We start from the raw sequence: 26,979 nt of genomic DNA on the forward strand, positions 1-26,979 counted from the left end.
TAGCTATAAAGATAATGTTGGCACTTCTTGAGATGATGAGTGCCAGAGGGTAACTGAAAGGCAGGTATGCATTAGGTATCTATACCAAGCATGGCGAATTCATCCCCATTGATGCAACCCAGCTTTCCAGCCCTCCCACTAGCCTTTCACCAAGTCCTTCTCTGCTTACCTGTCTCCACTTCTGTTCATTGGCCACTTTACCTTTCACCCTTTTCAAACCAGAGACCATCTGACTGTCTCACAGCCAGGGGCTTAGGCATAGGAACCCACCTATATCCACTGATCTGCAAGACATAACAGCTGAAACCACTTGAAAATATGACCTCAAAAGTTCAACTCATTGACCTGTTGAGCATCCCCTTGCTTCAGCTTTCTGATCTGCAAATAATTTTAGCTTCTGATTGTACAAGCCCAGCCAATTTATCCCTGGCATTACTCTGCTTTGCTCACATTGCCCTGTTAGGAGGATGCCTAACACCGCAGTAGGCAAGAGAAAGGTTTAATTAAACACCAACAGGGAAAAGATTTCTGGCTAAAAGTTAGGCAGAAGCAGTCAGATGTAGCGACCAGACTGTGAGCAAGACATGCAAACAAGGTGTCTGATGAACTGGAACTGCATCTGTAAGGGACGGTATGTGGGAGCATATGCTGGAAGAGGGAGTAGTAAGCACCCTGACACCCTCATGTGTAAGAGAAAACGGGACTCCTTGTCCTGTTAACTGCTAGAGCTTGTCACTTCTGTCCCCTACGTTTATTCCTGTGAAATCCAGAAAGTTTTTTTTTTGGGTAAGAAAGGATATTTTGAACCTGAGGTGATTCCAGCTGCTTTACAGTGAGAAGAAATGAGTGATGTGATAGCCAGGAGTATTTACACGACATGGAATGGCTTAAACTAGCGTAGGTCTTAGAGAAATACATTACATTGAAAAAATAGAAAATGAAAGCATGAATGAGCCTTTCAGAAGAAGCAGAATCAAGGAAAAACATTGGGAAAATGGTAATGCTCTGATTCACTGCCTTGATCTTTCAGCTTCTAGCTGGCCTCTCCAGGGACTGCTATTGTGGTCTGCATGTCAGTCATCCTCCCAAAAGCCCAAAATAAGCACTGGGTAAGGAATATCAAATATGTAGCATGTGTAATCATACCGTGTACTGACAAACTGTGGTGAAGCTGGAATGGAAATAAATTGCTGCCTCTGAACAATGTTTGTTTATGCCTGCTTTCCATCTTCATTATCTTTTTATAGGCTATAAAAAAATAAATGCAGTAGGAGAAATCCTGTTCTCACTGCAGTCAGACAAACCTCTAGCTGCCATAAATGGAGCCAGGATTTCATCATGATGTGTAGGCACATACAGGGGGAAATGCCTGTACAAGTCAAGAAGTGGGCTTACATGTTACAGTGCTGAGAAGAAAGGATTGAATCTACTGGGGAGGTATCAAACCAAGAAGCTATCACATGGTTCTCCTAATGAAACTGCTTAGGAAATTTAATTTTCAAATGGGGCATGACTAAAGTAGCCTTTGGAAAACTGGGAAAGCCACTCCAAAATATGCTGAAAGTCTGAGTTCATCAATAGCTGAGGAACTGGAACACTGCGAAGGATGAAGAGAAAACCTTTCTCTTCATACCAAGGGATGCATCTTGTGTTTGTGTTCTGCTCAGGATGACTAGTATTTTACACAGCGGTTAGGCCTTTCCTAGACATGGAACAATCTTCCACTCTGCTTTACAGCTCAGGATACTTACATAAAGCCAACTGTGTTTTGCTTCTTAATTTGTCTTCTGAACTCTTTTCTGGGTGACACTCTCTGGATCAACTTTCCAAAATTTTCTTCCTGATCAGAGAAGGTAGGTGTTCTCTGACCCAAAGCCCAGTGCTTACTTTGGGCTTTTGGGAGGATGACTGACATGCAGACCACAATAGCAGTCCCTGGAGAGGCCAGCTAGAAGCTGAAAGATCAAGGCAGTGAATCAGAGCATTACCATTTTCCCAATGTTTTTCCTTGATTCTGCTTCTTCTGAAAGGCTCATTCATGCTTTCATTTTCTTTTTTTCAATGTAATGTATTTCTCTAAGACCTACACAAGATCAGAAAAGGAAGAGCCTTTTCTCCAGGAAAGCTATAATTCTTCCACAGTCATGTGCTGCCAGGAACAAATTTGTAATAGTGGTGACATGGATAAGCCTAATATGTATGCATTAACTCTTAAAAAATCCACACCTTTGCCTGTGGCTGCCTTTTTCTCAAATCACCCTTGAAGTGGTGGATCCTGAAGTGAGAATTTTACTCAATATAAATATGGCAAAAATCAGAAGGAGACAGGATAGGTAGAAAGAACCTTTTACCCATATCTTATTTCTCTCCCATCAAACTTAACTTTCCTCCTTCCCCATCTTTTACCACATCTTCCTGCCTCAATATCTTCACCCTTTCAGCTTAAATAACTCCTAGCTTCCAAAAAAATGCGACCTGTGAGTTCCCTCTCTCATGATGATGGGGCCAGAGATACTGCTTCATGTTGCAGAGTAATAAACACGTTAGAACAAGGTTTACCAAGCAAGGTGGGTGACAAGATGCCTCTGTTGCAGCTCATGCTAATTGTGACCAGTTGTAAGGGGTATGTCTAGGTCAGGACCAGTCATTTATCTGGTCTTACCAGTTAATTACAACCAACATTAATTGATTTAATTATTCACAGTGACGTTCAAGCATGATTGAGATTTGAGGCAGAAAAAAAAAGCCTGTAGAGTGTGGTGGCTCTTCAGGAGGGTTTAGTGGAAGGGCACAAAGAAACTCTAGGCTTGAATCACTAAGCAGGAAAGTGGCGAGAAGAAGGGAGTAGGGGAGGCCTCGCAATTTCGGAAAGTGCTTAATTAGGCTCTACGTGCCAAGTCAAAAAGTAATGATGAGAAGTGACATTGATATTATGCTGCATGAAGGAATGTTACTGTCACCTGCCAGTCTTGTTTGCCATTGCCTGCAACCCTCCACCTGGAGGATTTTTCCACCTGGATCTGCACATGTACACCCCCCCCCCCCCCGCACTTTTACCCCCTGGGGCCGTCCAGGCAATGCCGTTACATCCTGGTTCTTCCCGGCGCTCTTCCGCCCGAGAGAGGCGTCTCCGAGCACCGGGACCGAGAGCTGCCAACGCCAACGCTACAGCGGGGAGGGCCCCGGGGGAGGGCAGGCAGCGGCCGCCAGGGGGCGTCGCCGCCCCGCGCAGCCCAGCACAGCCCGCGCAGCCCAGGGCAGCCCGCACAGCCCGGCACAGCCCCGCACAGCCCCGCACAGCCCCGCGCATCCCGCACAGCCCCGCACAGCCCGGCACAGCTCCGCACAGCCCCGCACAGCCCCGCACAGCCCCGCGCATCCCGCACAGCCCCGCACAGCCCGGCACAGCTCCGCACAGCCCCGCACAGCCCCGCACAGCCCGGCACAGCTCCGCACAGCCCCGCACAGCCCCGTGCATCCCGCACAGCCCCGCACAGACCGGCACAGATCCGCACAGCCACGCGCATCCCGCACAGCCCCGCACAGCCCGGCACAGCTCCGCACAGCCCGGCACAGCCCCGCACAGCCCCGCACAGCCCCGTGCATCCCGCACAGTGCCGCGCAGCCCGGCACAGCCCCGCACAGCCCCGCACAGCCTCGCGCAGCCCGGCACAGCCCGCGCAGCCCCCCCAGCTCCCCCGGCTCAGTGCTCCGCGGGGGCTGGCCACGCCGCCCTCCCGAAGCCCGGGGGTATTTTCCCAGCTGGTAACGGGCTCGGCCAGTTGTGGCTCCTGTTTCCTTGTGAAGGAGCTGCCCTGCAGGTTTTTATTCTTAGGAAATGAAATGTGAAACAAAAAATTACTTGTAAATTCTTTCATACATTAAGGAAATCATTGATGAAGATATCTGATTTTTTTTTTCCCTCTCTTTTCTTCCACAGGGTCTCCAGCAAATATTTCCTGATCTTCTATGTAAAGACAGAAAGCTTAAAAATACCGACCCTTTCTAGGGTAGCCGGTAGCATGCTGTCCTTGCATGGCTCAGACAGGATTCTGACTCAGTACTATAATTTTGAAAATATGACAAAAAAAAACCAAGTATTTTTTGCACAAGAACAACTCATGCATATACATTAAAAACTTCCAACTCAGCGGAATATCTTCAAGTAGGTGGTGCCCCTATTCATTATAGAGGTCTCAATAGTGTTTCTTCTAATGAAATACTAAACCAGAACTTGTCACTGTGAATAACCATTTCTAATTCAGCCAGTGAAAGTGCCAGAAAAGGGTTCTGCTGATTGATAACTTACTCACTCAATGTCAGCTTCTGTAGTAGAACTACACTGCCTCTGTCTAAGAAATTTGCTTACCTAGTCCTTCCAAATCTAATCTATGCCTGAATCTACAAGATCTCCTTTTAAAGTATGAAAAAGAAAGAAGTTCGTTCAATCTGCCTCGGGAATGTCATTGCCAAGACCCACCTACTCCAACATAGTTTGCCACATGCAGCAGAGAAGACTGTCTGCAAATTAATTTTCTGTATTTTTGATTTTCTCATCTTTTCCTCAGCTCTCCATTTTCAGGTCCCAGATGAAAACAGCTGCAAGAAATTTACTGTTCCACATTTTCTTTTTATAAACCTAATGACTTGGCCACCATTTCCAAGAATTTGTCCTCTCTCTTGTTATGTCCTAACATAGTTTTGGTGCAGATTTCAGCAAACTTCACCTTTTGGACAAAATTACACCATTCAGTGCTAATATCTTTCTTCCTGGAGTAGGACAGTCAGCAGCCCTGCCTACAGTTCATTGCAGCCAGCTTAGAAATTATGCAGAGATTTTAACAAAGAATAGTTGAGATGACTGAAGATTTAAAATAAGTTATCACACTGAGGATGCCTTTTGCACTCCCTTGCCAGAGAACCACACAAAACCTCCTCCAACAAAACAGGTAACTGGGAGTCAGCAGAGCTACTCCTGGTTTCTTACTGATTACTTACAGGTAAGTTTGCTTCAGTGTCTTGTGTAGTAAAAATAAGCTAATGATGACATGAAGTGCAGGCGTATTTTTCACATGATACTACTACATATCCAACTTCACTGACTACTTTTGCCATTTATTCTGTTGCAGCCTGATATCCAAATCATGCTCTGTGATTCATGTTGTGATTTCAGCATTCACTTAAGCCAGGATGAGTAACAATCCAGTTTGACTTATTTATATATTTCTACCACATTTCAGACCAGCCCTCTTGCATACATGGGACTTGCTGTTCCTCCGGGAATGAGCTGCTGTTAGTGAGGGATTATGTACAGTTACGAGCAGCCCAACCCCTTTAGCTGTTGCAGGCTTCTTTGCTGAATACGAACTGGCCCTAGCACCACGTTGCTCCTTAATTTGTAGATTTGCTTTGAAATCACCTTCCTGAGCTTTCAGTCTATGTCAGTAACTCAGGTTTTATCTGAAAAAAAATTCTTAGCATGACTTAGCTGCTGAAGACTGAAGCAAGCAAGACATTTAGCTCTGTTATCTCTCTGTCCTGCCTCTTCTGTTTTTTGTTTACCTGGGCTTGGGTGAGAAAGGACTGCAGGGGTGTATTCAAACCCTTATTTGCCTTTCATTTCACTAAGGTAACTTTCCATCTACCTTCCCTGTGAGTCCGAGATAAAGGCGCTGCTCAAAGAGCTGAGCTGTTATTTTGTTTGTTATTATTCACTTTGTCTGCTTTGCATGGGACTAGCTGAATGAATGACAGCCCTTCCACAGCCCCCCCAGGTTGTGATCCCATGGTGACTTCTCTGCTGAGGCTGGTGCTCACTGGGAGCTCATGGAAATCCCTGTTGCTCTACCCACAGTTTGGGCCATCCCAGCCACTTGTGGTCCGGTTTATAAAGAATAACTGGGACTGCTGAGGACACCCCTTTTTGGGAAGTGGCTGAAAAGTGGCTGAAAAAGCAGTGAACCTCAGCTACCATGGCAACCTCCCTTTCTGAGGAACAGCCTACACTGTGGCTGGTTCTTCTTCTGCTTCTTGCCCACATCTTCCGTCCTCTCAAGGGAGCTGCTTCTTGGCTCCCTCATCACCCAAACCTTTCCACCCCACTAAGTATGGTGAACTATCCTGGGCCACATTAGGAGGTGTTTTGCCAGCAGGTAGAGGTCCTTCCCCTCTACTCAGCACTGGTGAGGACACATCTGCTGCTCTGTGTCCTGTTGAGGGCTCCTCAGTATGAAAGAGACATGGACATACTGGAGAAAGTCCAGCAAAGGGCCACAAAGATGATGAAGGGACTGGAGCATCTCTCCTATGAGGAAAGGCTGAGGGAGCTGGGACTCTTCAGTCAGCAGAAGAGAAGACTCAGGGAGACCTTATCAATGTGTATAAATTCCTGAAGGGAGGTTGCAAAGAGGATGAAGCCAGGCTTTTTTCAGTGGCGCCCGGTGACAGGACCAGAGGCAATGAGTACAAACTTTTTCACCATGTGGGTGACTGAGCACTGGCACAGATTGCCCAGAGAGGTGGTGGTCTCCACCCTCAGAGATATTTAAAAGCTGCTTGGACAGGGTCCTGGGTAGCTGGGTCTCGGTGGCTCTGCTCGAGCAGGGAGGTTGGACCAGATGACCTCTAGAAGTCCCTTCCCACCTCAAGCTTTCTGTGATTCTGTGAGCAAAGGAACAATTCCATGGGCAAAAAAGTGCTGGTGCAATGCACTGCAGAGGCCCCCTATGAACCAGAAAGTGGCATAGGGTTGTCCTTATTCTTGGCTGTTCTCTAGAGGATATTTGCCTGTGGGAATGGCAGGTTTTTGCCATTAAAAAGCTGGATAGACAACCCTGAAGCAAAGCAAACAGTTATGTCTCATCTAATGATGTAAGTTTGTTTTAACTGTTTTTTTTTTTTTAAACTGCTCTGTGTTTAAGTACTCCAGTCTTATTACCTGACACACTTTGGCACTTCTACTGACATCAGTAGAATTACTAACTTCTTGCAAGCAACAGTGACTTTATTTAAGTACCTAAAGGTAAAGGTATGAGATTCCTGGCATCTCATCAACAAGGAGAAAAGGATCTGCCCAAAAGAGAAACGAAAATAGAAGATGGCAGATAATGAAATGATACTATTTGTCACCCTAGTATTGTAAAACTTCCCTTTTAAATGAAAACAACAGTTTCCACAATTGACTGTAGTATATTGTCCTTCCTTTCCTGGAAAAGGGGGTGAGGAGGGAACACAGAAGGCCTGCATTGTGTGTGTGGGAAGGATGGACAGAAAGAGGCAGAGTGGGAGAGAATGGTTTTGCTACAAAATATGAAAAGATTAAAATGAATACAAGGTATTTGGTAAACATAATAGTTGGTATTTGGTACCACATTTGGAAAAAATAAACAAAAAATAAATTCCAGGTTTTGTTATTTGTATCATTATGAGGTTAGGGTTAAAAACCAGCTGCAATTCCCAAGCACTTGTACAAACATAAAATCCAACATACTCCTTAAAGAGCACTTTGTAACAACAAAACACTTTTCAAACCAGCCCCTGTACCTCACCCTTTAGAAATCTTATCTACACAATTAAACCTAGACTACAAAGAAAGGAGTGAATAATGTCTTACTTTTACAACAATAACAGAGCTAAATATCCAGGCAATAAGCTACCTTTTCTGTCTGTTTACCCTGTTCATTTTTTTCAGAAGTTTTTTAAGTAAACATCTTCGAAAAATTAGAGAGCCTTCCTTTGGATGGGAAAGAGGCACACAATGTTTATCCAGCTATTTGCTTTGTTATCATCTTATTTCTCATGAAATACAGAGGAGGAAAGAAGAGTCTATCCTTCAAACACACAGCAATTTTTAGGGTATTACCTATGTTTGAAGGGTTACAGATTCCTTAAGGAAGCATTTTGCATCACGTTTCAGTTTAGAGTCCTATAGCATCTTCTTAAACGTATTTCATTAACAGCAGTAGGGTTAAGCTGTATGGGAGATAAGGTCTTCCTGCCTATTAGAGAAATGCTGCTGTTTGTTGGCTCTAGACTGATTTTTTTTGGTCCCTATTTTCCTTTTCAAAGTGTGTGATCACTTGGATTAAATAGTCCTTGTCCTTTTCTAATGTTGCTATAAAAAAATGGAATTGCTTTCCACCTTCGTTGGTCATCCACTCCTGCTCATCCACACGTTTGCTCTGTAAATGTTTCACTCTCCGATTTAATTTCCACTGCTGTTTGCTGGACCTTTTCATCCCTGCCTTTCACAGCCAACATCTCCATGAAGATTTTCAGAAAACCTAACTCAATCACCCAAACCAGTTTCTTGGTTAACAGAGTATAACTTTGTGCTATGAAGTTGCAGGTCTTTTGAAAGCTACATTTTCAGAAACCTGTGAACAAGAGATGCTCTGTGCTATATTATTTTGGGGTCATTATGGGAAGGGCTCTCAAAGGAGATGCTGCAGAAAGACAGGATGCCCACAGCTCTGCTCCGCTGGCAAACCTGACTCTGCTGAGCCGCAGCAGCACACCCACTCACCGCTGGGCAGAAGTGTGGGGTAGCCCTGGCAGCTGGGCTGCACTCTGGGCATTTCCCAGCTTCTCAGTAGCTTGAAATATAGGTACCCTGAGGAATTTTCTGGAGAAAAGAGGGGGAAAGGAAACAGGGACAAACCTCAAAAGAAAAGAAAAACCACCCATAGTTTTAAGTTGCATTTACTTCCATTAGAAAATAACTCCTTTGTTGCACAAGGCTTTCACCTTCAGGAATCTTCACCCCAGAAGTGATACCTTGTCTTCCAATCCATGCAATACATGGTGATGGATGACCATGACAATATGTTTTGCTGGGCACAACCATTTCCCTGAGTAAGCAGACCATGTACTGGTCTTATCCAGCACTCACAGTCGGCTTGCACCCAGATTTTTGCATGTTTTGTGAAAGAGACTGTAGTCAGGATCAAACTTGATTCCCCCTGGGGTGCTCATTGATTTCACCTTCCTACCAGCGGCAGGGCTCAGCGCCTGAACTTGCTCTGGAATGTTTGTCAGCTGGTTTGTCAGAGAGAAGTCAGTGTATTGCTGGGAGGTGCACAGATCCTGCAGGCAGCTGGGTCCCAAGCATTTCTGGGGTTCTCCTTAAAAAGCAGAAGTGTGCTGGCTCATCTCATATTTACTTGGGTCTCTGCTGTAGGAATGTAATGGACACTTGTATATTCTGGGGGTGGGGTTCACCAGTATTGTACCATAGTTTTTGTGCAATCAGACACACCACAATCTAATCCAGAGCTTGTTAGGGCCTGAGTTAGAAGTCCTTGCTCATATAAAATTTCCTCTCATTTGCCAGCCACAGGGAGATCTCAGTCAGCATCTCACAGCTTCATTTCTCTCATGTGCCCTGAAACTGTGGGTTTCATGAACAGCTCTCAGTAACAGTGGATGCAACAAAACCAAAGGGAGCAAGAGTGGCTGTCAATGGAAGACTTCCCCTAACGAGAAAGGTCACCGAAAGTCTCTGTTCATCACAAAATTCTCCAATCTGTAAAACAGGAAACTACTACTGCCTTAGCTCCCAGGCCCCATTCACCCTCCCACTTCTTCCATTAACACAAGGCTAATTGCATGTGAGATAATATTCTCTTTAACACAAGCTCTTGCTTGGGATGACAAGAAAAAGATAAGAAGATGAAGAACCGGAATAGTGCTTTTAATGTATATAGCTGTATTTACATATATCTATTGTATTGCATGTATTGTTTTCTTAAGTTTCTGGGATTACATTTCTTGCTGCTGGGAAGCATTTATTTCCAGCAAGTAATACGGGCAAGATGCTTTTTCTTTCCTGCAACTTTTGCAGTTCTGAGCCTATAATTTAAAAACAGACCTGGTGCCTTAAGTCTACAGATACTGTGGAGATTCTCCTCTAGGGGTTATTGTAGTTTAGCTTTTCTTTGCTGGTTAAGAGCTGCAGTTTCTGATGATTCTGGTTCATCATATGGATACAGTCTGTTATCTGCACAATTTATTACTAGGCTTTATCTCTAGACAACAGATAGATTCTTAAAGGAAACACACATTTTAAAGAAATCACTTACAATTATTTAAATGCTTAGTATTTCTTACATCAAAATTGCTTTTAAAGAGTGACCTGCTAGAAAGAGATGTATGGAACTAGGAGTTCTCAGGATTTCTGCTGTCAGCTATGCCTCTCACCCTTCAAATCCTAGCCAGTTTGTAAGCCCAAAAGTATTTGCCCCCCTATAACAGCTATCCTTACAAGAAGCAACACTGCTTCCCTATATACCTCACCTTGACTACATAATATCTCAACCAAAAGAACATCAGTCCTCCTGGAGGATAATTGCATCTTGGGGCTCTCAACACCTTTTGCTTGCTCTCTGCAGAACTGTCTCTTAGCCACACTGAAGTCCATGCCTTGCAGGGACCTTCGGGTACCATCACTTCCTAGATGCTAGTAATTTTTATTTACTTTGTTATGCAGCCTGCAAGACTAGCAAAACTCAGTCAAGAAGAAAACACAGAAATCCCTCTTCGGCAGGGTTTGCTTAGTAGTAATATCAGCAGTCATGCAAAGTAGGAGATCATAAAATACTCATTTTCATTTTTCCTCCACCTTCTCTTCAAATAGCTCACGTAGACTTTCAACCATGAATGAATAATATCTAACAATTGTGCTTTGAAGTAAATATTATTATCCCTGTATATGGAGCTGAAAATAGACCTCAGGTTGTTAAGTAACTTTCCCAGGCATGCATCAGAACCACGTCAATCAGGAAAAAAAAGAGCTTTTTTTTTTCCCCAGTTCTGGATTTTGAATCAGCAAGATCATGTTTGGTAGGAGCTAGACATTTATTTTAGAGTTAGAAAAAAATAGTTTCAGGCACTTGAGATGGAAGCAAATGTGATTTCCTTTTCTCTTGACAGTTAAATGTTGGGAGGATTTTCAGTAGAGGAAATCAGGCTTTAAAACCTCAAAATCTGCACTCTACCAAAACAAAGGCACTTTCTAGATACTGGTATCATGCTGCCTTCTACTTAGATCGTTGAACAACAACAACAAAACCTGGTAAGAAACAGATACCTTGTTATATTTTGCTCTACCAAGGTATCTGATTCACACACTATTTACATCGGAAACCACAGATGTATCATTTAAATTGATCAGGTCAAGCATTAGCACCAGGAAACACATTTGGATCAGGAAAAAGAAAACAAAAAATCAGTATACTTGAATACTTTTTTTTGCCCTGAGCATGAAATGTGTCAGGTGCCACCACAGCAAAAGTCAGGCTGGGCTGGGAGAGAACGGGTGATGGGAGAGGCAAAAGCATCCCCAGAGGAGAGAAGGAAGGTGCGACAGAATGTGGAAGACAATGAATGGATAAGAAGTCAAAGGAAAAGAAAGGAAAGATGTGAAGGGATGCAGTGAGAGACTGGGAAATGGAAAGCAACGGGCCCGAGGAGCAGCGTGAGCAGAGCTTACCTGCTAGCCCAAAGGAGGTTGCAGCGGGGCGGCTGCGGGGCCAGCCCGCTGCCATGGCTGGTGATGCCCTGCAGTCCCCTCGCCCCTGTGAGTGAAACTGAGCCGTGCAGGTGGTTGCCTTCAAGGGTGCACGTCACTGCCCACAGTGAAACCACTTCTTCAAAAGTGAGGGCCTGAGCCCCAAGCCTGAAGGAAACGGCTGCGGGACGGGAGAAGAAGGGGCCTCTCTGGGGGTCGGGGAGCGTCTTCCTTCTGTCGGAGGATGCCTCCACCAAGCTGAGCAGCTGCCTCCGCTCCAGCTGCTCAGTCCTCGCCCGGTTCTTTAGCCCTTCCCTCACATTTCTACAAAAACATATTTTCTTGTGTAAATTTGGTGCTTGGGTAAATTCAGTGCAGCTGACTTTTTGCTGTCTCACCTCAATTCTGATTTTCGAAGCAGTTATGGTTTCTGCTTTCATGCACTGGCAGTCTGTGTAATTTCTCTGGGTATCAACGAGGGGAAGAGCAAGCGACACTGACAAGCTTAAAGAACTCAAAAAAAAAAAAATCCAAATGAAGTTACCCTGCCGCATCTGTTCTCGCGGGCCAAAGGAGGTTTCCCATGCTGGGTGAGTGCTCGGTCTGCTGGTGACATAGGACCTGCTGTGGTCACCTCTGAGAGCCCAGGGGGCTGCCACCCAGACGGGGAGCGGGCTGGCAGCGTGGGGCTGTTTACACCGGGGAGAACAGGGAACTAGCACTGTCTGCATGAAGGTTCAAACCAAGCTACAGCTGCTTGAAGCTGTTTCGCAGATGACTTGGCGAGGGGATAAAAATAAAGGCCTCCAGGCTCACCCTCAGGTGTAAGCCCCTAGGGACACAGTCCCTCTTCCCTCAGCCTGTCCCTGCTCACCACCTTCCTCCAAAGGAGCACTCCAGGACCTGCCTCCTCATTGCCTCCCAGTCACTGGTGTGTGAAGGGTAGAACTAGCTCAGCCGTGGCTGGCGTTGCTCACCTCAGCGAGGGTCCCTGGTTTGTACCAGAACAGGACAGGACATTGCGGAGGGGCAGGCAGATCTCCCTGGCTTCCACAGCCATGTGTTGCAGGCCCCAGGCAGAGAGTGTATCCAGTTCTAAGGGATAAGCCGGAGCATCTCCCTCAGGATCCCCCAGGATATGCTGGGGGATTTTCATTATTCATTCAGCTGTTATGTTTTATATATGAGGTTACATTTTATTATATTATTCATTCAGTTGTTATATTTTTACTTGCTAGAGACTAAGCACCTATTCTGCAATTTTACAGAACCTGGACAAAAAGAATCCCTAAGTAAATAAATTTCATGTCAGTGAGGTGTTCTCAGAAACCTGCCAGAGATATCTAGATGTTTTAATTTTGTATTGATACCTGGTGAATAGCTTTGTTTGCATTAGGGAAGATTAAATAAAAATACAGATGGACCAGAAGCAGACAGACATATCATAGGTAAAAGAAGCCACAGAAGATGTCCCAGAGGTAATTGCAGGAGCAGGGGGAAATAGCATTGAGGCCAGCATCGTTAGCGAAGATGAGCACGTGATGTCTCTGAAGACTGCCTTAGAAATAGAGGCTGAGGCAATAGCACTGCAGTCTGGTGCTGAAGACAAGTTTGTATGTGATGCAGTACAAAGGAAGGGGCTGAAATGGTATGAAAATTAGGGAGGTACACATCTGCAAGGATGCAAAGACTGGGAAAGGAAGTAGAGTATTCCACAGATCTTAGAGAAATCATTGCAAGCAGGAAAATGCCATGCTAGCAACAAGCTTTCCTGACTGGCGGGTTGCTTTTTTTCCCACAGCCCTCACTGATACACAGTACCAGCATGGCTGAGGTTGGAAGACACCTTTGGAGATCACCACGCTCAAAACATGATCAGGTAGCACAGTTTGCCTCAGAGCACATCCAGTAGGGTTTTAAATATCTCCAGGGATGGAGAGTCCACAACTTCTCCAGGCAATCTGCTCAGCACTCAACCACGCTCACAGTAAAAGAAGTGTTCACTTATGTTCAGAGGGAACCTCCTGTGTTTCAGTTTGTGCCCATTGCCTCTGGTCCTGACACTGGGTACCACAGAAAGAAGTCTGGCTCCCCCATCAGATTTTTATACACATTGATAAGTTCTACCCAGGGCTTCTCTTCTCTAGGCTAAACAGTCCCAGCTCTTTCACCCCTTCTTGTATGTCAAATACTCCAATCCCTTATTGTCTTCATGGCTCTTCACTGGACTCATTTCAGGAAGTCCATGTCTGTCTTGCACTTTCCTGTGTCCCTTTCCATACCACACCTATGTGCAGGTTTTGTCCTCAGAAACCAGGGGGTAGACAGTTTCTGCTTCTGTTCTGAAACTGCCAGACATCTACCCTAGCCACTTACTGCTCGTGGGTGGCCAAGTGGCATGGCAATCACCTGTCGTGAATACTTACATATATACTAAACTAGTGGATGCCTGTCTTTTGAGTCCTTTGTTTTAAAATTCGTGAGCAAAGTGCTTTGTTTTCACTTGCATCTGATGCATTCAGCACTGGAAGCTGCTAGGATTCCATTGAAGATTTTTGCCTTTTTGCAGTTCAGACAAGGAAAAACTAGCATGAACTTCCTTAAACATGAGAACCCATCGCTGGTGATTCAGCTGATCTGGTATCAGAAGTCTTAATGTACATGCCATGTTTTCAGCTTAAAAGCTTCTGTGAATGACACCATCAGCTAGGACAGTTCACATCTACTGGATGAAGCCAAAATAATTTTATAAAATCTGGCATATTAATTTATTCCTAAAGATGCTGGACTGGGGGTGGTGGGGGTTCAATAAACGTGTCATAAAACATGTATATGACAGCAAAGCATTTTTCTGAGCAAGTAAGGTTTTTTGCTGCTATGGGGGAGTGGTTTCTGTTGCCAAGTATTTTATTCAAGTTATGTCACATCATGGTTGGCTGTCACTGTGACAGTCAGATAAAGCCAGCTCCAGTGGGAGTAGCCACATGCTAAGAAATTCTCTAGCTAAACCATATGACTGGATTACCGGCACAGTGAAACTAGACTTACATTTTAGTCCTTGTACTAATATGAACTCTAGCTTAGGGCTGGACCTACCTCCCATACATTATTAACACAGATGTTAGCATACATTATTAATGTAGGTGTTAACAGGAGCACTTCAGGGTCAACTCCTGACTTGCTGCTTGATTTGAATTCAAAACTTCACCGAGTTGTAATGAATTTCTTTTTTCGCATGTGAATGGGAGTCTGGTTAGGAGCAACATTTGGTTTCTTCCTGATACTGCTAGTAAAGACAACCACCCAGTTAGGGACCCATGGGTATTGCCACAGCAGGTTGGTCCATTCAGTCCTGACTGAGTAGCAGTTCTGATTGCCATAATTAGTAAGTCTCAAACACTTCAAAGGAAGATTAAAAAAACCCTGATGTTGTGGAATAATCTCCTGAAGAGTGGTAATTTCCCTTAGACTTCAGACAGCAGTTTGTGTGTATCCTGAACTATCAGGCTTTATTATTCTTCCTTCAAAAAATAAATGAACAAGTGCTAAATTCTTGTGTAATGCTACTGTGAACTCTGTTCATGCTTGTATTTTTGTAAATCTTGCAAACTTCTTTTTCTTAATGATACACTATAATGATAGACTTTAAAGGTTGAATTCAGATTATGAGAAAACTCTTTTAGAAGTATTTCCCTTCATCTGCTTCAATAATATTAAGAAAGGACAGTTTTGTAAGTAGAGATAATATCTTTTAATAGACCAGCTAGTACTGTTGAAAAAAACAGTGTTCAGGCATTACTTTTTCCAACTACTTGGTTGGTTTAACAAGATTCCTACCTACAAAACTTGCCTATACCTTAAAAAAAATAAATCACAGCTACAATAACCCTATCCCTCAAAAAGTATTGTTATTCATTTGCATTATCTGATGACAGCCTGCATTTCAGGATCTGTTTTCACATGATTTACTAAACATGTTAATTTTGGGTCAACACAAAGAGAAACTGTCACTCTTGATAGCAGACATGGCTTTCTCAACACTGGTTTGAATGTTAGGGGAAAGCTATTTGGCACTTGCAACCTGATGTGGCTAGAGAAAAGAGCTCTTGGCAGGGCTTTCCTTCCCAAGGATTTCCTTTTTTCTCCACACCACCCCCCCCCCCCCCCCTTATTTTTCATCTCTGAATGTTTGGTTCTGCCCTTCTGTCAAAGCTCATAAAAACTGTCACTTGGCTATGGCTGCATGCATGCATGTGGGGGTATCTCCCCATTTCTGTGTTGAAAACTACACCACAGTTATGACTTAACTACAAAGTGGGACAAGACCCAGGGGTATCTATCTGTTTCTCCTCCGTCTTGTTCCCTGGATCTCATGCAAAGTAAATCTGGGTATGTGCCCAGGACAGGAACAGCACCGCTCTCCATATAGGTGCCAGCTTCAATTAACAGGGGACCTAGTTTTGTGAAACAAACGACAACATCATCAATCACTGCTCTGCAGGAATGCCCAATAAACCTCCATGCACTGCATGAGGCAGCAGAGGAAGTTCAAGCAGATAGTGAATGGCAGGCAGGATTCTTCAGTGCTCTGGTTGACAAGCAGGAACAAGCAATAAAAATAAAATTCTGGAGGGGACCACATGGTAATGATTAATGAGAAGGTGTCAGGCTCCCATATGGACATTCAATAGCTGCAGGTCAGTCTTCAGGCCAAGTCGTCATGTATAGTTAAAAGAAAGGAAGACGCAGGAGAGGTGAGAACTTGCCAGAGCCATAAAAAGAGGCTCGTACCATCTTGAGCCTTTTCCCATTGTTGGCTCTGCTCTGCTGGCCAAGAGAACGTAGAAAAGACGAGGAATGTTTCCAAGCCGGTTTGATGCTCAGTGGCTCAGGTACAGCACTTAAACCAACTTTGGTGTGGGAGAACACAAACACCTTTTGTACCATACCGCACGTCTCCTTGCTATCTGGGCACTCTGGCTGGCAGGATCACATGCTACTGCCCAGTCCACTATCTCATTCTTCCCACATCCACTGGGAATGTTTGCAACCCAAGCTACAGCATGCAGACAGAAAAAATGCAGGTTGTGTATACACAAGCCCATATGTGTCCTTGCTCCTAACCTCACTGTGTATATGTAATATTAGACATATGCATGGATCAGCAAAAGAGCTGTGGGAAAAGCAGATTCACAAGGTTGAAAACACAGGTTAGAATACACTTCAGTGATGGGAGTGGCTATGCAATTGAAGTCTTTGCTTGGAAGAATTCATGTTCAACCAGTTTACCCAGAAAAAGTATTACCCTATGTATCATGAAATCTCTTGTAAGATAACTTGATACTATTAAATCCACAGTATTAAAGCTCTGGATAAAAGATCCACAGAGCTTGGAAAAGCTCTGGGTGAAAGCTGAGATTTTTCCTCCCCCTTTACTAACACCTTTCTGTGGCCCCTTCCAACCTCCTCACATGCACATATAACTTGTCCACTCAGCCTGACCTTTTTGGAGGGAAGGGATGTTTTTCCAGGGGACATCATACCTGTAATAAAGGGTAATAGATTGCTGATAACCCGACTTCAGCAGAAGTTGACAGTGGGTTCCTCTCTCTCCCCACACCTGGCATTACCTCAACACAACATCTTCTGTCTTTCATTCCCCTCTATGAACCTATACAATCCAAAGGCCCCATCTGTCCGAGATCTCTGCCCTGTGCTGGCATCTCTCCAGGACACTGATGAGTAGGATAAAGCAAGAGAAAACAACGTACTCCCAGGCTCCCCCTTTTCCCACTACAGCAGCTGTGGGCACCTGCATGTAGCCGCAACAGCTCACAGTGCTAGGAAGCCCTTGGTTTCACTCCTTAGAGGCGTAACACTAATGCCAGGGGGCTCTAGGTAGCACTGTGGGCACCTCAGCTAAAGCAGCTGGGGCCACCCCTGATCTGTGTACTGAGACAAACCGATTTTGGTTGTCTGAGAAGGTGCAAGCTGGGACTGAAACATTTCCCATGGTTGAGGTGTTTACAAGGAGCCTCCTCCCTGTGGAATCTCCTGTGGTTTGTCTGAGCTCCTACTCAGATATTTCAAGGAGAAACTGAGAGGGTCTTTCTGCCTTTTTGCCTACTTTCCTAAACCTGCAGGAACACAGAATCTGTGAGCTCTTTGCCATACAGTTGAAAGGAAGCAAAAGGCTGAAAATTGTTGGGGAAATGACAAATAGATGATACCAGAAAATAATTTTCAGATATTTTCAGGATACCAGGCTAGAACTAGGTCCCGACTTTTGTAGCTTTGCCCTTCTCTAGTTTTCTGTCCAACTTTTTTTTGCAGAGCAACCACCTTTTTTTCCTCTGCTGGTTCATAAGCTTGGAGAAGCTGCACTTCTGACTACAAAAATGGTGATCTTGAGACTTCAGCTTAAGATATGCTTACTTCTTAAAGTCTTTAAAGACTTTATCGGAGGAAGACAGACTTTTAGTTTGTTCCAATCTGACATTTAAAAGCTCACTCATTTTTCAAATTCCTTCTTGCACAAACTGTCAAAGCATCTTGGAGGCAGGCCCTGATTTTCTCTTCATTTTTAAATAAGACTATGACAGACAAAAAGTATTCTTAATTCTACAGTAAATATTTTTCCTACCAAAATAATGTCAAGTGCACTTTAACATATGACGGTTTTGCCACCATTTACGCGTTATTTCAGTGATTGCATCACAAGCTATGCCAACAATTTGATCGAGGAAAAAATTTTTAAAAACGCACATTGAGTAGCTTTGTAAATGGCACTGAAAACCCACGTAACAAAATCCTCCCCGCTTAGGGCAAAGCACTTCAAATATCCCCCTTAAAAACAGCCAGCCCACCAATTTGCTCCTGGAGAGGGAGAACCCCTCAGGCTGCATTCCCGTTACGCCAGCAGGCAGGGAAAAGCGACCGGTCTGCCGCCTGTTTCAGCAGGAAAGTACCGGGCTTTCGGGGGGGGGGGGGGAGGGGGGGGGAATAACGGTTACGATTCGGCTTGGACCGCCGGTACTCCGCCCCGCCATGGGGAAAAGGCAGGAGAACCGGCCTGACAGACGCCACGGGAGCCGAGCGGCCCCGGGCACGAGCTCTGCCTTGCGGGGGTCACCCGCGCCCGCCGTTTGTCCCGTCGAAACGGGCATTAAGGCGGGCCGAGCGCGGTGGCCCGAGGGCCGCCTGGCGCCTCGCGGGACGGTTAACGCCCGCCCCAACCCGGCCGAGGCGGCTGGACAGCCGGCCCGCTCCCCGCCGGCCCCCCGCCTCCCTCGCCCCGCCGGACACCGCTCTCGGCCGCCGGAGGCTTCGCGCCTCACGCCCGCCGCTCTTCCGACAGCTCCCGCCAGCCGCGGCCGGCGTCCCGGCCCCGGCCCCAGCCCCGGCCCCGGCCCCGGCCCGGCGGCGCTACCCAGCATACCCCGCGCCGACGCAGGCGCGCCCGTGCGGCCGCTCAGGAAGAGGAAAATGGCATAAACAACCCCGAGCGCCGGGACCACTGAGGAGGCGCCGCCGCCCCCGCCGCGGGCCGCGCGGCCCCTTTAAGAGGCGCGGAGTCGCCCCCTCCTCCCCCTTCCGGAGCCGGAGCCCGGGGTGACGGCGGTTCCCGCGCCCCTTCCCCCTCCCCGCCCCCTCCCTCCCGCCCTCCTTCCCCATGGTGCCGACCCCGGCGGCGGCGGCGGGGCGGTTGCCATGAACAGCAGCGGCCTGCCCTGCTCGTCGCCGTCGCCGGTGGTGGGGCCGCCGCCGCCGGCGGCGGGGGTCGGCGTGGCGGGGCCGGCGGCCGGCGGGGCGGGGGCCGGCTGTGGCGGCGGCGCCGTGAAGCTGAAGTTCTGCCGTTACTACGCCAAGGACAAGACCTGCTTCTACGGCGAGGAGTGCCAGTTCCTGCATGAGGAGCCGGGCGCCGCCCCCGCCGGCCCGGGGCCCGCCGCCCCCCTCGGCGGGCTCCCGCTCGGCATCCCCCCGGCCGCTGCCGCCGCCGCCGGCGGGCCTGGCTACCCGCCGCACGGGGCTAGCCCGGGCCCGTCGTCGTCGGCGGTGGGGCCTAAGAAAGCCGAGCTGGGGGCGGGAGGCGGCGGAGGCGGCGGCGGCGGGGGGCTGGATGGCCCGCGGCTGGCGAGTGAGTGCGGCGGGGCGGCCCGGGGGTGGGGTGGGGCGGGGGCGCTGCCGCGGGGGGGGCGGCGGGGGGTGGGGGTGGGGGGCGGTCGGCGCGTTGTTCCTGCTCCCCGACACGCTGTGGTGCTACCGGAAACAAATAACAACAGCAATGGTGGCGGCGGGGGTCCCCGGGTCGCCCTCCCGGCCCGCTGCCTTGCCGCCGGGGCTGGGCGCCGCGGCGGTCTCCGGCGGGCGGGACGTGGTTGTGCCGGCCGCCCTGGGGCGCGGTGAAGGGACCCGGCCGGTGCTGAGGGGCAGGAGCGGGCAGGTGTGTGTGTGTGCGTGGGAGGGGGCGCCCGGGACGGCTGGGAGGGGGCAGCAGCTCTCGGTCGCTTGAGCGCTGGGCTGGGTGCCGGCTCGCTGCACCCCGGTGCCCCGAGTCAGGGAGGCAGGGCTTTTTCGAGCAGTACCCTTGCATGGGGTCTTCCAAGCAACCTATGCCGAGTTTCAGCTCTTAGAAGTTTTAAGTACTCCGGCTGAAATGCTACATTAAAAATATATAAAATAGTTTTATAAAGTATTGTGTGCATCTCCCTTATCTGCTACTGTGAGCAGAAATTGCTTCTAACCCTTCCCCCCCCCCCCCTTAGCTTTCCTATGCAGCCCCTTCTCAAATGCTGAAAGTTCAGGTTGCCTGTACGCCGTGCAGAGCAGCATTGCTGCTCCTGCTTGGTTATGTATGCATCTTCCTACCGTGCGGTGCAATAGTTGGATGGTGTTTGCAGTAAGCTGATTTTAATAATAATTCTTTTTGTAGGTAAAGCAGCACTTGGCAGCTAGGAAAATGTGCTCTTTCAGGAGCGTCATGTCCCTTCGTATGAGTATATTGAGCTTGGTTGCGTTATTGATCTCTGTCATAAACCTGGCATTTGTTTACATTAAATTACTTGACTACTAAATGCTCACAACCATATTTTTTCTGAAATTAGGATGCAGCCATGCTGAACATCCTGTATGTAGGTTTTTAGTGCTTAAGACTTGTTTCAGGAACCTGCAACTGCTGTTTTGCCAGGTGTGGTGAGCTTGTGCCACTGAGCAGTATTATCTCTGTAGTTGGTAGCTTGTCAGTGTCTACATTAACACAGCACTGTCATGCCTACTGTTCCAGGAGGAGCCTATAATATAAAATTGCTTAATGCTTCCTGTTAAAAGACACTATTTTCAGATTTTGATCATTCTGTCAAACTTCAGGTGTTGAAGCTAAAGTCTTTCTTGCCTTTTACTTTTTTTTTTACAGGTAGAAATATCCTGGAGAGATTCAGCAGCAATAAGTTGATCTTTGATCATTTTTCTTTTGGACACAGTTAGGCATGAAATACACTTTTTCCCTATGCAAAAGGAAATCACCAAAATCTGTTCAACTAGGGGATTCAGGCTTGGGGAGAGGGTGCGTAATTTGGCTTGGGGGTAAAATCTTGTACATGAAGGCTGTTCTTGTAAAAAGGAGTTCCAAAATTTGCCCAAGACTGAAACCTAAGAAAAAAAACCACCCCAAACCCAAAAAACCTCAGAATTTGCTTGTGCTCAGAGGCTGATACTGCTGAGCAGTTAAATTTGAAGAACTTGCTTCTATTGAATGTATTAGAGGTGTAAAACTACATAGAGCTATATGCAGTCATACCCATTGTGAAGAGTGACGGCACCAAGAATGGACAAACCCATTCCATTGCTACCAGTGATTACCTGCTGGGAAAGGCACCTCACTTGAAATTATAGGAGGCAAAAGCTTGGACTGGTAGAAGAAAATCTGAAAGGAAGGAGACTATCTAGGGAAAAAGGGTGAGGAGAGAGGAATTGAAGAGCCAGGGAGTGGGCCCAGTTTCATATTTAAGCTTCCTTGCTTTGGTGTGTAGCTGTAAACCAAGGAAAATAGTTGTTCAAAATCTGGAGTTGATCTGTGTAGGTACTGACAAGCTAGTATCCAAAATCTTTACCTTGCTGATGAGCCATGGTGCTGATAGTGGGATTTCCAAGTGGATGGAATGAAAGAATTATTTCTATGGATGTAGGAAGTAATACACAAAGTTGCATTAAATAATAAAGCTCTGAGGTTATGAACATGAAATTGGGAGTTACCAAAAATCACCTGACTGTACAGTCTTACTGACTGTCTTCCTTAATTCAGAAGTATTTGGTGGTTTTTAGTTGTTGGATGCTGTCTTCTCTTCTTCCTTCCTCACTGGACCCTAGCCTCATTCAGTGCACAGAGCAGATAATGCTCATTGACTAATTAGCTATGTAGTCCTATTTATTGTTAAAAGTGGGTCAGTGCCTCATTCTAACATGAGTGTTACTCTAATCCTGCTCTGACTACAGGATTATTAATTTACTTACAGGTTTTCCTGTGGTAATCACAAAGGCTCCCCAAATACTAACATATTTTTACAACATAGGTGATAGGAATGTTGAGTGATAAGGAGATGAATGGTGAAAACACAAGAAATACTCCAGTGTAGAAGTATTTCAATATGAAGGTATGGGGTAGAATGAGCAGGTGACATCCTCAGAGCTAACAAGAAGTATCTTGCATGACATGTGGTTAAGCAATTCTGTGTTGTAGATGTTTTGGATACTAACATCTGCCAGGGATTCCAAAAGCGATCACATATTCTTGGAAGAAAACTCTGCTTAAGATTATTAAATGTGAAAAAAATCATCTTTGAATCAGACTTATCTTTCCCTGCATATAGCTGAGAGCCTGCTGGGAAATCCTTGCCTCATGCTCATGCTTTTGTACACGTATCTGCTGCCGTCCAGCGTCAGAGATGAGGTAGTGGGCTAAACGTGGCTTTGGCCTGGCTGTGCGGCTTTATATGTTCTTGGGGAACAAGGCTGACCATGCCAATGAGCTCTGCCTGCTCTCAGAAGACAGCACTGCTGCCCACTTCCCCCGCCCCCCCTCAAAAACTGACACTTGGAGTATATGTGTTCAAAGCACTGTTCCTTCTTCCCCCAGAGCTGTGAGAACTCAGCCTTCTGCATGGTTCACCTTCCCTATGTAAGGTGGCTAGCTGACCATCTACAAAATCGGAAATGTAGCTGGTATTAACTGTCTAGTTTGATTAAAAAAAAAAAAAGTATAGGACTTATAGCACAATATAGGACTTCAGTGACAAAAAAAAGGGGGTGGGGGTGGGGGGGAGGGAACAGAAATAAGTTTCTTCCAGATTTCTTAGTTGCCAAAATCTGTACGTGGTTCTTTTCTAATAGATGCATGTCCTGAGTGTCAGCCCAGGGAGCAGTAGTACCAATTCAGAGAAGGCTGTAGAAGGAGCAGAGGTTGGGAAATGACTGTTGCTTGGCATTTAGGGGAAAAGATTTGATTGATTAATAGGATTTTAAGGAGTAGCCAGGGGAAGGATGGGTAAGGGGCATAACAGCATGAAAAATTTCTCTTGTGTCTGTTCTCTGGCACTTTCTGACTTCTGTTAGAAGCAGACCAGCCTGCGTTGCAGCATGCTGCTGGGTCGTTCCTAAGGGCACTGTCCCTTCTTGATGCTGTGTGAGGGAGGGTAGAGAAAAATGTGGCATTAAAATGTGTCATGTCTATACAGAAGTGGACAAGTTAAAGTTGCACAGGTGACTGCAACTGTATTTGTTAGCTTTCTGGTACTTTAACAGATGTAATACTTTTTCGCAGGTAGACCTTGTACTGTATGTTAGTAGATAAAAGCTGAGGTATGGCTCTAAGCATTTATTAACTCCCATCCCGGTTTTTGCCATCAAGTACATGATACATAGCACTCGCTCATGTCACCTCGTCTGCCATTCCTACAGAAGCGAGCGAGCAGCGGAGCGCCCGGTGCTCCGGGGGCCGGCGGTGGCAGCAGCGGGTGGGCGCCGCTGTCCGGGGGCTGCCGCGGTGGAGCTGGCCACGGCGGCGGTGCTGCTGCCGCCGGGGAGCCCCGTGCCCGGGGTTAGCACACCCTCGCCTCCAGAGACATCTGGTCCTCTACCAGAAAGCCTTTCTCAAAGCCCGCCTAGGAAATCTGCTGAGATAACAGGCCTGCGTTTCTACGAGGTGCCCGCAAATGCTTCCCCAAGCGGCCTTGCTCTGTGTTTCACCCCGGCTGCTGAGAAAGCCTGTCTGTGAGGAGACTTTGTTGTCAGCCTGTGAGGTGGTGGAAAAAGGGTGTCAAGGCTTGGGTTGTGTTGAGTTACCCTCATAAAAGCATTATGGCTGTTTTTGTAGCCCACCACCCGTGTGTGATGTGGATTGTCGCAGCAGCAGTGGATGGATCGTGGCCATCTCTGTAGCAACTCTGTGCAATCGCTTGGTGGTGAGCTTAGTGAGCATTACTGCTTAGGTTTTGTGAAATCCATAAATGTGCGAGGCTTGGGGTGGAAAGGCCTATACATTTGTATACTTTCAGCTTTTGAAAAGGTGTTTAGGTCTTTACCAGTCCATTGCTTTTAAACAAAATGATACAGTGGACACAGAATAAAAGGAAAGATAAGCTATTCAGCAAAACAGATATTAAAGGTAATCTGTTGGATTACACTTCTTAATGCAATGAAACAATGGTCAGGATTATTCTAAATATGGATTTTTCTTATCTTTGGTAGCATTTCAGTGTTTACAGCTTGAAGTATTTAGAAACAGGCAGTTACCTCAAACTTACATTTAAAAGTATAGTTGTGGTATGTCACATAGTGGTTGCTTTTCCCTGGGTTAGTATGTTCTTTGCTTGTGTACAGAAAAAAGGTATGCTAGTAGAGGTGTATGGTTAGAATTCTTTTTCCAAATCTGTTTGTACTTTTTGCAAGTGATGCTGTATTAGTTGTTGTATACCTCGGTTTTCTTTTTTACAGAGATGTTTCCCTTTTAATTTTCCTGGTGCCTTTTCCAGGAGTTGATAGATGATACAATTTTCATCTTGTTTCACTCTGAATATTTTTAAGAAATGGGAAGACAATTCCAGGAATTGAAGAGACATTTGGAGACAGTTAGAGACAATTGAGAATTGAAGAGTAAAAACAATAACCAGTTAGAGATACATGGGAGAAAATGAAAAGTACTGATTTCACTTAATCACTTTGTGTCTTATGTGTCAGCTCCAGAAATCGGGAAATTATAGATGTGGACTTTATTTTTGCTTTTATGTGTTTCATGTGGAAGTGAAATAAGAAGGAAAATTATTGGGGGGACCTAAGGAAAAAGAAAGGAGGGAAGGAAAAAATTTTCAAACTGCCAAGTTATACGGGATTCTGAGGGGCAGTTATAGCATATGAAACTTTAAAAATGGAATACACTATTAATTGGCTTTGAAATGGATTGTATCTGTTTATATACTTTGTGGGTTTTTGGTTTTGTACGGGAAATCATTCAAAGTCCAAATATTCCACAGGAATTACAGATACCTGAGGAGTACTGGTAATTATTTGTTTCTGGTAGTACCCACCCTGTATTTGGTATTGAAGAATGTAAAGAAAGCACTATTACTGTTGAAATTGTTTTTCTGCTCCAAAGGCAAAGATGAAAAGGAGTGTGCGTGTGTGATAGCTACATTATGCGAGCAAACTCTATATGCAATATCTGAATATTTAAAGTTTTGATAATGTTTTTTTTTTTTTTTAAGACACAGAGCATCCCCATTTAGTTTCTATCTAGCAGGTATTAGATAACTGATTTTTTGTAGGTGTCACTGTAGGAGTGGGCCTTCAGGAAGGATTTGAGTGCCCAGAAAATAGTGACCTTGGGGACCAGCTCAGAAAGAGTTCCATGTGTAAGGAACCACCTAGAAGCAAATTTAGACTGCTGCGGGAAAAGTGGAAAAATGGTAAGTGAGGGTGGGGTGATAAACACAGGCAGAAGCGCTTCTGTAGAACCTCAAAAGCAGAAAAAAAATCTTGGTTGCGAGGCAGCTGATGAAAAGGGGGTCAGTGGAGGGATTTAGATAGTAAGCTGATGTGGATGATGTTTTCCTGATCTGTTGCTTTCTAGTAAAGACGTAAAGCATTACATCGCCAGAAAAATGGCGTGGTGAATCATTGTGTATTAGAGATGCGTTGGAATAGATCACGCTCTGTGTGTGTGCGCGCGTGGCGTGTGTTCATTCCATGAGTCTTTCAGGAGTTAAAAAGTTCTGATTATGTGATTGTTTTGTTTGATTTTCAAAAATATTTTGTGCTTAGAACTTACTCGTATTTTTTAGTTTAACTTCTGACAGCCTTTTACTCCTGACCTGTTTTTCTTTTAATTTGAGAATGGAGATTTAGAAATAAAGTACAGATACACAAAGTGAGAGCAGTGAGGAGTTGTCAGGTTGTTTATGTGATAAGCAACTGCTGTAGTCTGTGGGTAGACTCCCTCAACTTCATTTGGTCTAATGCAATTGGCAGTAAAACCTTTTATACATTCTCCTCCATTGCTGTGAAAAATGTTGTAATGTTCTGTTCAGGTTATCTGCACGCATTTCATACAACTATTTATACAAAAACAAGTTCAATTTTAAGTACAGGGAGGCTAAGAGCACAACCTTAAAGATGTGTGCTTTGAAAAATTTGATGCAGTTTATTCAATAATTTCATGCAATATATTAGGACTTATGAAAGCTTTTGGAGAGGTTTAGCTCTGAAAGCTATCATAGTAAAGAACTGCATTACTTTGAATTGCAGTCTCTGGTAACAGTAGTTCTGATGACTCTTTCAAAAGAAACAATTTTAATTTTTTTTATCGCTGTGCTTTTGGACTTGGTCCATCACAAGGAGTCTTGCTGCTCTAGACTCTGTGCCAACATTTTTACAGAAGAGAAGGATGGCACCTATCCTTGTTTTCAGTCTTTATAAGATACTTCTATGATGTGAGATAAATGAAAAAAAAAAAAGCCCAGTCACTGAATATTATGGTAAAAATTGCTGTTTTCCTTTGCTTGCCCATGAATATCTCATCGCCTAGTGGGAGTATTTGTAAATAAGGCAGCATTTCCTAAACTGTTTTGCTTCCTGTCTGCCTTTCAGCCAACTTGGTTCATTTGTGCTGTCTGCCCTCCAACTGCACTCTCAGTCATGGCATCGTAACCCAGGCGTGCACTTTTACTTTTGCCTCTCATGCCTGAGGGGTGTCATTCACTTTCTTTGTCTGTTGTCTATTTCAGTGATTCCTAGTCTGTTTCAAAAACATTGCATTAAATGGGAGCCATAAAACCACCAGAGAATCCACTTCCCCTAATGAGTTGCAACAGTAGTGGCACTGCAGGGACAGTAACACTGAGATGCATGTTGTAGTATGTATCCTGCTTGTGAGCTGTTAAGAGCTGTACAAGTGAGGTTAGCACCACAAGCACATGATTATT

At 45.6% G+C, this 26,979-nt stretch overlaps 2 protein-coding genes across 15 annotated transcripts in view; one reads left to right on the forward strand and one right to left on the reverse strand.

Moving 5' to 3' along the window:
* Positions 1–12,097, reverse strand: part of FLT3 (fms related receptor tyrosine kinase 3) — a 46,884-nt gene extending 34,787 nt beyond the window's left edge. Inside the window, exon 1 of the mRNA XM_037378420.1 lies at positions 11,489–12,097. Within this exon, the coding sequence (XP_037234317.1) occupies positions 11,489–11,543 (55 nt within the window). The 5' untranslated portion in view covers positions 11,544–12,097. The remainder of the gene's footprint in view (positions 1–11,488) is intronic.
* Positions 12,098–18,982: 6,885 nt separating this feature from the next.
* The window catches only part of PAN3 (poly(A) specific ribonuclease subunit PAN3), an 81,998-nt gene continuing 74,001 nt past the window's right edge, over positions 18,983–26,979 (forward strand). For 5 of the 14 annotated variants that reach the window (XM_037378514.1, XM_037378517.1, XM_037378523.1 and 2 more), the window contains exons 1-2: positions 19,106–19,646; positions 25,324–25,464. In XM_037378514.1, the coding sequence (XP_037234411.1) occupies positions 19,217–19,646; positions 25,324–25,464 (571 nt within the window). In that variant the 5' untranslated portion in view covers positions 19,106–19,216. Of the gene's footprint in view, positions 19,647–25,323; positions 25,465–26,979 lie in introns of all 14 variants that reach the window. The other 9 variants (XM_037378524.1, XM_037378526.1, XM_037378527.1 and 6 more) reach the window with 4 other exon arrangements.

This window comes from Falco rusticolus, chromosome 2 (genome assembly GCF_015220075.1).
Source record: "Falco rusticolus isolate bFalRus1 chromosome 2, bFalRus1.pri, whole genome shotgun sequence".
Classification (NCBI taxonomy): Eukaryota; Metazoa; Chordata; class Aves; order Falconiformes; family Falconidae; genus Falco; species Falco rusticolus.